At 44.1% G+C, this 12057-nt stretch overlaps 1 protein-coding gene across 1 annotated transcript in view; it reads left to right on the forward strand.

The window, feature by feature from the left end:
* The window catches only part of RYR3 (ryanodine receptor 3), a 1291138-nt gene that overhangs the window by 170837 nt on the left and 1108244 nt on the right, over positions 1 to 12057 (forward strand). Inside the window, 1 exon segment of the mRNA XM_029600192.1 lies at positions 3675 to 3861. Within this exon segment, the coding sequence (XP_029456052.1) occupies positions 3675 to 3861 (187 nt within the window).

Here is a 12057-nt window from a genome sequence, read left to right on the forward strand (position 1 = left end):
TATAATTTGTACCCTGATATAGCACTGTCCCATTGGTTATCCTCCTTCCACCAAGTCTCTGTGATGCAAATTATGTCAATCTCATCATTTACTGCTATACACTCTAACTCTCCCATCTTACTTCTTAGACTTCTGGCATTGGCATACAGACATTTCAAAGTGTGTTTTTTGTTTGTATTAATAACCTGCTTTTCAGTTGTTAGAGATAATTTGGAAATCATTAGCTTTGGTGATTTTGTACATATAGGCACATGGGCTACGTTTTCTTTTATTGGAACCTATCTGTTGGGATGCCCTAACTCTAATGTTTCATTAGTATCCTTAAGGGATACATTGCTCCGAACCATGCACTGCTGAGTGACTGTCAGCTTTCCCCCTTGTTCTAGTTTAAAAGCTACTCTATCTCCTTTTTGAAAGTTAGTGCCAGCAGCTTGGTTCCACTCTGGTTAAGGTGGAGCCTATCCTTTCGGAAAAGTCTCTCCCTTCCCCAAAAGTTTCCCCAGTTCCTTACAAAACTGAATCCCTCTTCCCTGTACCATTGTCTCATCCATGCATTGAAACTCTGGATCTCTGCCTGCCTCTGGGGACCTGCACGTGAAACAGGAAGCATTTCAGAGAATGCCACCCTGGAGGTTCTGGATTTCAGCTTTCTACCTAAAATCCTAAATTTGGCTTCCAGAACCTCTGTCCCACATTTTCCTATGTTGTTGGTGCCCACATGTACCATGACAGCTGGCTTCTCCCCAGCACTGTCTATAATCCTATCTAGGTGACGCGTGAGGTCTGTCACCTTCGCACCAGGCAGGCAAGTTACCAGGCGGTCCTCACGTCCACCAGCCACCCTGCTATCTACATTTCTAATAATTGAATCACCAACTATTATGGCCGGCCTAACCCTTCCCTCTTGGGCAGTAGCTCTGGGAGATGTGTCCTCAGTGCGAGAGGACAATACATCACCAGGAGAGCAGGTCCTTGCTACAGGATCACTTCCTGCTACACTAGGGTGATGTTCTCCACCTTTGAGACCTTTCTGATCCAAGGCAGCACTGGGGCTGCCAGACTGGATTTGGGACTTGGCTACTATGTCCCTGAAGGTCTCATTAATGTACCTCTCTGTCTGCCTCAGCTCCTCCAAGTCTGCTACTCTAGCCTCCAGAGATCAGACTCATTCCCTGATAGCCAGGAGCTCTTTGCACTGAGTGCACACATACAATCTCTCACCGGCGGGTAAAAAATCATACATTTGACACTCAGTGCAAAAGACTGGAAAGCCCCCCTCTTGCTGCTGGACTGCTGCCATCATCTTAATTTTATTGAGTTCCTAGTTAAGTTTAGGATACTAAGGGAGTTGGAATTAGAGTACTTTAAATTTACAGGTGAATTTACTAATTAATCAGCTAGTGTCCTACAAGGGGATGATTAAACTTTCAATAAGGGCTGGTATAATAGTATGATTTAGATAAGACCCTGATTTTTATGAGAAAGTGTCTCTTGCCTAAAAATCAAGAGTTGAGTGGGTGGGAAAGACAGACACTAGAATTAACTATCTCTGGCTTGCTTATTACCTGAGACACACACAAACTCTAAAGAACATATCCCTCTATTTCACCTTTCACCAAACCTTTATAAGTCCAAAGATTTCCCAAAGCAATACTTACCAATCCTCTTTAACCACCATTAACTTGATCTTCACTCAGTTAATTGAAGGGGGATGCTGGGAGCAGTATGCAGATGAGCCTTCCAGTCCTCTTCTACTGCAAAGGGTTTGGGGCCTCTGGCAGCTGGCGCTGTAGAATTCAATCCCTGGATCGCTTGTGGTGACCTCTCCCGAGGGATGCTGGGAGCAGTATGCAGTTGAGCCTTCCGGTCCTCTTCTACTGCAAAGGGTGCGAAGCCTCTGGAGGCTGGGGCTGTGGAATTCAATCCCTGAATCGCTTGCGGTGTCCTCTGTTTAATACATTTGTAAAATCACCCCCTGGAAGAAGATCAAGATGAATAAATAACAAGCAACATAAAATACAGTCAACACAAATATTAGAACATATAGCAAAATATAGCTAACTACATATAACCCATATAAAACACACAAAGAAAAAAATAGCAAAAAGGCAATCTATTAATAAAGATAAAAGCTGAAGAAAGCACATGTAAACAGCAAGAGTATAGCTTTCAAACAACTCTACATGGCAGCATATATATATACATATATGGCCACTAGTAGAGTGATAAGGTCAACTTCAGAGTCCTTACTTTCTTCATTGCATTGAGTATCTGATGTGCATTTCTACCAGCTGAGGAACCTGGAAGGCATTAATCTATAGTGTTCCCCTGAGAAGCGTTTCCAGTTTATTTCCTCTGATGATTGAGTCTCATAGCACAACAAGCTTCTTCTTATGTTTTTTGGTTGTGCTATGGAATTTCTGTGTGCATTGTGTTTCTTCTTTGCTTTCTGATCCTGTGCAAGTGGAGGAGGGCATCTGGGCAGCACTATTGTGAAGAATGGGTGTCGTTGGGTCACCGGTGTTACCCTACCTGAGCCAACAGTAAACCCTTTGTTTCTGGGTTTGTGAATCTTCTGGGGTTGGGGGGGAAGATTCCTGAATGTTGTAAAGTGGGTGAGGCTTCCTTGGTAGTTGGTGATTCCATTTTTATTATAGCTAATTCAGCTTTAAGGTGAGCTAACTGCATTTTCATTGAGGAGAGTTGTGAACAAATGAGGACAGCCCTTAGCCTTCAGATGGTTTTCTTCAAGATAAAGGCTTCACAATTGTTGTACTGAATAATAATCATCTTGTTCATTTAATTTGATAGAGAACTCCTTTAATCTGATAAAGAATTAGCAAATTATCATATTACTTATTATCCAGTCTGTTGCGGAGGTGGACCCTTGGCCCTGAGGTGGAAGGCAAGCTTAATAGCAAGGAGTTCACGATCAACTATAGTATAGTTGCACTCTGCAGCAGAGAACTTGTGGGAAAAGAAGGAGCACGGATGTTGAGTGCCCTTAGAGGAGTGTTGGTTTAAAACCGCCCCTACTCCGATAGAGGAGGTGTCCACCTCTACTTCAAAAGGGTGAGTCGGGTCTGGATGTCGTAAACAGTGACCATGTAGAAAGGCCTCCTTCAATGCTTGGAAAGCTTAAATGGCTTCGGAAGTCCAATTCCTGGTGTCTATCCCCTTACGAGTAAGTGCCGTAAAGGGCGCGGCAATGACAGAGTAGTTCATGATAAAATGGCGGTAGTAGTGCGTGAAGCCTAAAAATCGCTGGATCGCACGTAGGCCTACTGGCTGGGACAATCACGAATACATCGGTGTTTACTGGGGTCCATGGTGAAGCCACGCCTAGAGACAATGTACCCTAGGAAGGGTAAGCTCTCCTTTCAAAAACAAGCATTTATCTAGCTTGGCATACAGGTGGTTGTCCCTTAAGTGTTGGAGCTCTAGACAAACATTCTGGTGATGGGTAGATAAGTCCTAGTTTCTGTCTTTTTAGAATTAGACACCTTTTTCTCATAAATTCATCTTTTATGGGGTATACTTTAACTGATAACTTTTGCTTTCCCTTCATTCTGTCTTGATGTAAACACTTCGTAATAAAAGCCCCCTTGTCTACAGAAATATAATTACAATTCCCTGCTCCTTTTCTGATAAGAATGTGTGTGTATTTTGACCAGAGATCTGGATTCTAGAAGTGGAAGGAATGGAATATCAGCCCCCATCACCCTGCCTATTGAGGAGGTTGTCCAGACGCTCCAAGATTTATTAACATACTTTCAGCCTCCGGAAGAAGAACTGGAACATGAAGACAAACAGAACAAACTTCGATCTCTCAAAAATCGACAGAATCTCTTCAAGGAAGAGGTACCATAGCTAGAGAAACAGCTGGGCTTATAGACGTGTGCTGTTGTTGCTACACTCATGTCTAAATTCCCCTTCAGGCCGAGAGGAGCCATTTTCTCTTTTTTCCTTGTAAACAACTCAATCCTCACTTAAGGCCTGATTCACTAACCTTTTTTCTCCCCATAGACACAGAATGGGAGAAAAACCTTGTTGAATCAGGCCCTTAACCTTAGGAAGAGTAATTTTATGACACACTAATGGATAACTTAAGCAGCAGCTACTCATATACATTGCACCAATTTTCAACGCAAACTTATGTGAACTTATTACATGAAAGAATACGCAGGAATTCGCCCACATAAAGTTTGTGAATTTATGTGCATATTATTAAAATAACAAGTATGCACATAAATTCAAACTCCATCCCAACTCTGTCCCGTAGAAAGTCTGTTTTATGCATATAAAAGTATGCTTGAAATTGGGAGAGTTTTCCAAAGTTGGGGCGTTGCAACTGAGAATACACAGTCTCTAGTTTCTGCTAGGCAAGCCTGTTTTAAAAATGGAATATCTAGCAGAACTCTCTGGAAAGATCTTAAAGTTCTTGTCTGGTGTATCTGCAATAAAGCATTTGCCCAGGAAATGTGCACCATCATAGAAGTTTTTATATTGAATCCTGTAATAAACAGAGAGCCATTGAAGCTTGAATAATGCAGGGGTGATATGATCCCTGTGATTCTTTCCTTCAATTAACCTAGCAGGAGCTGTAATGGTCTAAGAGAAGAAATTGGCAAACCCAAATAAATAGCAAAACAATAGTCTATTGATGGTGACATTATGGCTTATACAACTAAGCAGAAATCAAAATATTCCACAAGCCTAATAATGGTCTTTAAAATCCATCAGGATAAAATCAGGAGGCACAAGTGACTATTGTCATACATAGAAACAAAGAAATAACGGCAGAAAAAGACCAATCGGCCCATCTAGTCTGCCCAGCAAGTTCCATACTTATTTGCCCATACTTATCTGTTTCATCAACCACCAAGTTCAGGGCCCTTTTTGGTAACTGTTTGATTCAAATTTCCTTCCATCCCCTGTCATTGGTGCAGAGAGTAATGCTGGAGGTGCATCAAAGGTGAGCATAAGGCTTAATGGTTAAAGGTAGTAACTGCCGCATCAAGCAAGTTACCCCGATGCTTGTTTACCCAGATTGCACAGATCAATGCCTTGTTGGATGTTGTCTGAATGTAAATCCTGTTTTCCACAGTTCCCCCTGCCATAGAAGCAGAGAGCAACGCTTTATATGCATTCAAAGTGATGTATCAGGCTTAATTGGTTTAGGGTAGTAACCACCGTAATAAGCAAGCTACCCCCACGCTTATTTGTTTACCCAGATTGTGAAGTTCAGTCCTTGTTGGTTGCTGTCTGTACATGCTCTCCTGGGCACTGCTGCCATTTTCACTGGGACATTGCACACACATCTCTACATACTGACCTAGCCACTGCTATCATTCCAGTATTTTAACACACTCTGTAGCTGACTCACACAGTACCTCTCTCTCACTGACATTTTGGTTTTCACACTTGCTCACACATGCATTCACCCAGACACAATCTGTCACCCTTGAATAGTCAGTCTGAGAGAACCAATCACTATCTCACAGAAATAGGGAAGGGAATTTTCAAAGGCATTGACACAATGAGCAGAGATCTTCCCAAGGACAGAGTTGGAGAAGGGTTTGTACTTACAGGCATACTTTTGCATTTTCAAAAGTATGAACATAAATATACTCAAAAAAAATCTATGCATATGTAAACAGATGTAATTTAGGTGGAGGTAATTTTCAAAGAGAAAAATATATTTTCTCTTTGAAAATTGGTGAAACATGCATGTATTTGATTTAAAACTTATGGGCCTGAATTTCAAAAACATTTACATGTGTAAAACTGGGTTTTATGTATGTAAATTCACTTTGCCTGCATTAAGTGACTTTTGAAAATTGCTACAATGTTATGCTGTTGAATTGTCCAGGTGTTACCCATGATAAGTTCACTTAATATGGATAAATGGTTTTTGAAAATTAACTACGATAGTATATTACATTTACACACCTAACTCCTTTGAAAATTCACCTGTAATGGCACAATTCCTTCAAATATTCACCTGTTAATGTGCTGATAGAAAATGATCCCTATAAATGGGATTAATTAGCACAAGTTTCAAACTTGGAGAGTATTTATTACGTTTACTTCACATTTCCATCCTCTCTGTTTTCTAAGTGCCTTCTGTCTCTCCTGTCATTTTTGATGGGCTCTCAAATAACCTCTCTAATATATTTAACTCAGTGGTTCCCAACCCTGTCCTGGGGACCCTCCAGCCAGTCAGGTTTTCAGGATATCCACAATGAATATGCATGAGAGAAAATTTGTATGCACTGCCTCCATAACATGCAAACTTTCTCTCATTCATATTCATTGTGGATATCCTGAAAACACAACTGGCTCGGGGGTCCCCGGGACAGGGTTGGGAACCACTGATTTAAATGAATCCTATACTTATATTACTACCCTGGAAATTAAATGATAACACTAATAAAACAAAGATTATATAAATATATACTATTAAGGAATAGTAATAGGGAGGGCAAGTTTCAAAAGGTATTTACCTGGGTAAGATTGCCTGACTGAAAGTTGCCCTCTTTAAATGAGGTGAAAAGTTTTCAGCTGCCATGATATGATTTGTTTAAGTTACATTAAAAGAAGATGTTTCTCTGAGTATATTAAGATCAGGGAGGGAAATAGCATGCATAGATGGGATTTCTAAAAGTACAGCTGCTCTTTTCCTCCACTCAGCCACCTGCACAAATAACAGGTGCAAAGTGCATGGACACTTATAATTGGGCTGTTGGAAATTGCTACCATAGAATGTAACAAAAGGAGTCAAGATCTGCGCTTGGCTTTCCATGCTCCCTCCTCCCCTCAAATAATACATGACAAGTATTGGCATTATAAAAGGCTGCAGTATATTTCACCAACCCAAGCCCGTACAATATACTTGTGACTGACTTACCCCCCTTCCACCCCCTTCTGCTTCTGTTCTTGTTACTCACCCCCACGTCCCAGTGGTAAGCAATTTGCCCCCTTACTTACCCCGCCTCGTTCCAGCAATGGCAAGCCGTGGTCATTGAGCTTTAGCCCCTAGCTCTTTAGACCTTCTCGTGCAGCAGCCCCCCCGACTGCATGAGACTCCCCCCCCCCCCCCCCATGTCATTTAACAAATAATTTATGTACAACATTAAACTTGGGCTTGGGTTTCCGCCACAAACAAGGAAAGTTTAGCTTCCTTGTTCCCCCACTGCGGCCCCCAAATCACACTGAATAACAGCTTCCAATCCTTCCTGCAGGGTGTTATTGAATAAATCGATCCCCACATCGGACAGATGCACACTGTCACTTCTGAAGAAGCCGGCTAACATTTCCCAGGCTCACTGATGTCGAACCCAGAACCCTCCCTGTTTAACCACCCATCTTCCCATCTGCTGATTTACTTTTTTCGCTCCTTTTTTCCAGATTGGTTCATCTCTGAATTTAAAAAGAATGATGCTGTCGGACCACCCCAATTTTAGACTAGGCCACATTATCATTATTAATGCTAGGTCCTTGTGCATGTGGGAGATTAAATCTCTACAGTATTCCTTCCCGATATCATTACCACCCAGATGTACTAATACGATCCGTGGAACCCCAAGGATGTTGACCTGTTCCTGCAAGAATGATTCCAGCTCTGACCATTTCATGCCCCGTTTTCCCATCCAACATATTCTCCAATGTAGCCTCTCCAATTGCAGATCTTCACCGTATGGCCCCTTTGTGCTTGGTGCTGTGCCCAATGCACGAATGAGTGACCCAAGACCCAGGCACACTCAGATTCATTATTAACCCATACTGGTTTTGCAAAAGAAGAAACATCCATTACCATCCAATTACCAATTCGCCACCCTATTTCCGTATGTAACCTTGGAACGCGTTGGATTTCCACCTGCCAATGACTTTGATCTCACCCTTCGCCATACCCAATTCAGCCACTGTCGTTGTTGCACCTATGCGAAAGGAATGCGAGCTGTAATAACTCGCATCCCTGCCCATGACTTCTAATATCCTTTTATAAAACCCTTGAAAATTGATAACTCGAGAGCAGCACTCCGTCCTCATGAACTAAATAAGATCCCGCCACGTCAGGACGCGCACGCATGTACTCCTGCAGGATTCTAACTGGGCACGCCACTGCATGAGCTGCCCTGCCCATTCGTATCCAATACACTTTCCCGAATTGGTCCATCTTGGATTTATTTAAATACAAACAAACGCTGTCATTTGACTCTGTAACCTGCTCCTCCATCAACCCGACACTGAGTGCGTTAGTTTTTGAACTAGCTACCAATTCGCTTAAGCGCAGCGCTCCGAAGAACACTAAAGAGAAGGCCACTCTGAACAGAAGAACTTCATACTCAGACCAGCAAACACACTCCAAGTACCTTGCCATTTCAACTAGATCCTCGTATCTAATAGGTCTCCTCCTGTCTCCCCACCACCCACGTTCCCTACGCCACCCTTATAAAATTTGCTTCACTCTAAAACTTAAGGCGGGGTTCACCCAATCCCTTAGCTTCTGAAAGAATGTGAAGCCCGCGAGGTACGACTTTACCATGGACAAGGAATATTGGTTGGTATTGCATTACTAAATGATCCTCCGCTGGCCCTCCTGCCCAACCCGTACCCAGCAGAAATCTGGTTATCTCCCAGTTTCCAGCCAAATACGCTGCCAACGTCGATGGGGCTACTGACTTTTTTATAAGCATCCACTCTTCTTCATCCCTAAGGTCCACAGATATTCTGGACACTTCTCCACCATTGCATCCACGCCAGGAGCCAGCGATCTGAGGACCTTCCACTTAAAACGAGAAAGAGCATCCGCTATAACATTTTCTACTCCTGGTACGTGCTTAGCTGTTACCTTAACATTCCTCCTCAAACAAAGACCTACCAACTCTCTCAATAATACCGAAACCATCAAACATTTAGCAGACAATCGACTGATTACCTGCCCATGACTTCTAATATCCTTTTATAAAACCCTTGAAAATTGATAACTCGCTTGTTAGCCAGCTCTTCGCCCCAAATAGCCAAAGCCACTACAATGGGAAATAACTCCAAAAAAGTTATGTTCTTTGTGATACCCTCTGCTACACAATCATCCAGCCATGGCTCAGTGCACCATTTTCCTTGAAAAAACACCCCAAAAACTAATGCCCCCGCCACATCTGAAAACAATTCCAGCTCATCATTTGTTACTTCCTTATCTGGCATTATACACACCCCGTTAAAGCCTTCCAAAACTACCTCCCACACTTTTAATTCATCCCTGATTGCCCGTGTTATCCGAATAAAATGATGCACTGCCCTGATCCCCGCAATGGCCATGGACAGCCTCCTGATAAAACCCCGACCCACTGGGATTACCCTATCCACAGAATTTAATGCCCCAATCAAGGATTGCATTGTTCTCAAAGTAATCTTTTTCGCTCGACTCACTTCTCGCATAAGGTCTCTTAACTTGTTGACCTTGTCCATCGGCAACCTGGACTCAAGTGTAACTGTATCCAACTCGATCCCTAGAAAAGTAAACTTCGTGATCAGCCCTTCGGTCTTATCCTGCGCTATCGGCACACCCAATCTGTTTGCCACCTTTAAAAAAACCATCTAACTGTTTGACACACTGATCAGAGTTCCTCTGTTCTATAAATAGGAAATCGTCTAAATAATGCAGCAAACTAACCTCCCCTGTCTCTTGTTCCGTCTGCCACTGCAAGAAGGAACTAAAAGCCTCAAAGTAAGCGCAGGATATAGCACAACTCATAGGCAAACACTTGTCCACGAAGTACTCACCAGTAAATGCAAACTGCTAGGGTGAATCGGGAGTAACCTAAAAGCCGATTCTATATTTGCCTTAGCTAACAGCGTTCCTCTACCTGCCTTTTTTACCAACTCTAACGCAAGATCGAACAAGGTATACTTTACTGAACAATTAATCCTAGGAATAAAACCGTTAACAGTTACACCTTTAGGGTAAGACAAATTCAATATAAGCCTAAATTTCCCTGGAATCTTTTTTGGTATTACAACCAATGGGGATAAATGCATTTTTTGTAAAAGGCGGGTCACGGAATGGCCCAGCTATATGCCCTAACACTATCTCCTCTTGCAATTTATTTGCTGCAACCTCTCTCAATCTCACCACTGACCTAGCATTTTTCATATTACCCCCCCCCCCCCCCCCCCCCGCCCCCGGCCCTGTATAAGGTATAGAAAACCCAAACTTGAAACCATTACCTAATAATACCGCTACTTTTTTATCTGGATAAACACTTAAACTTTTTAAAAGCTCCTCCAAAACTATGGGCGAAAAAGCCTTATCAAAATGCACCTCATTGTTTACCACCTCTGCGCGAGGTAGCGCTAATGCTCGCTGTACATTTTGTGGCTGGGTGCGCACCGCTACAAATTGTGCAGGCATGCCGGAACTTACATTCCAGAAATAAACAAGTGGCTTTATTAAACCGCCAGCAGATGTCCCCTCCACTCCCAGCTGGCTTACTTTTGTCCCCCCTTTTGCCACACTTTCTTGGCTCCTAAAGGAACCCGTACCTCTGCCTGCACTAATCGACTCTCCTCCGCTACCTTGGCCTTTTGGCCCGCTGGTACACTTATTCGTCATTTGGGTAAGCCATAGATTAATATCTTGCGTTCCCCAGGACATGTACCGATTACCCTCCATTTTATCGCGGAAGCGCTCATCATAGTTGAACCAAGCCCAACCTTCGTAATCCTTAAAAGCCCCCAGGATTCTGTCGACATAAGCCAACAAAGGCTCATACTGTTGCGGCTCAAAATGGCCAACAACGCTAGCCAGCAGCAAAAATCCCCTTACCCAATTCAATATATTTTTGGATACTTTTGGTCCTGCCTCTCTAACCTTATTCTTCTTTTTGTCCTTCCTCCCTCCTCTTCTATCCTCTAATAGTTTGAATATATTAACATATTTGCATTTCTTGATCCTTCGTCTCAGCCATCTGGGCACTTCCTCCCACAGCTCAGTTAAAGATGCTAACACAGGATGGCTCATGTCCTGCATCGGGCCCGATCTATAACTGGCTCTGCTTCAATGGCAGGGGGAATGATGAAAAGATGATTTATATTCGGACAACAACCAACAAGGACTGAATTGCACAGGCTGGATAAACATGCATGGGAGTAGCTTGCTATGATGTCGGTTACTACCCCTAACCAAATAGCTAGATACTTCACTTAGATGCAGCTCCAGTACTGCTACCATAAGAACATAAGAACATAAGAAAATGCCATACAGGGTCAGACCAAGGGTCCATCAAGCCCAGCATACTGTTTCCAACAGTGGCCAATCCAGGCCACAAGAACCTGGCAAGTACCCAAAAACTAAGTCTATTCCATGTAACCATTGCTAATGGCAGTGGCTATTCTCTAAGGGGCGGATTTTAAGAGCCCTGCACGCCTAAATCCGCCCAAATCCGGGCGGATTTAGGCGAGCAGGGCCCTGCGCGCCGGTGAGCCTATTTTACATAGGCTCACCGGTGCGCGCAGACCCCGGGACTCGCGTAAGTCCCGGGGTTCTCCGAGGGGGGAGTGTCGGGGGCGGGCCCGAACCGCGCGGCGTTTAGGGGGCGTGCCGGGAGCGTTTTGGGGGCGGACCCGGAGGCGTGGTTACGGCCCGGGGTGGCCCGGGGGCGTGGCCGCACCCTCCGGACCCGCCCCCAGGTCGCGTCCCGGCGCGCAGGAGGCCCGCTGACGCGCGGGGATTTACGCCTCCCTCTGGGAGGCGTAAATCCCCCGACAAAGGTAAGGGGGGGGCTTAGACAGGGCCGGGTGGGTGGATTAGGTAGGGGAAGGGAGGGGAAGGTGAGGGGAGGGCAAAAGGAAGTTCCCTCCGAGGCCGCTCCGATTTTGGAGCGGCCTTGGAGGGAACGGGGGGCAGGCTGCGCGGCTTGGCGCGCGCCGGCTATACAGAATTGATAGCCTTGCGCGCGCCGATCCAGGATTTTAGTGGATACGCGCGGCTCCGCACGTATCTACTAAAATCCAGCGTACTTTTGCTTGCGCCTGATGCGCCAGCAAAAGTAGGCC

Source organism: Rhinatrema bivittatum, chromosome 4 (assembly GCF_901001135.1).
Source record: "Rhinatrema bivittatum chromosome 4, aRhiBiv1.1, whole genome shotgun sequence".
NCBI classification, from domain to species: domain Eukaryota; kingdom Metazoa; phylum Chordata; class Amphibia; order Gymnophiona; family Rhinatrematidae; genus Rhinatrema; species Rhinatrema bivittatum.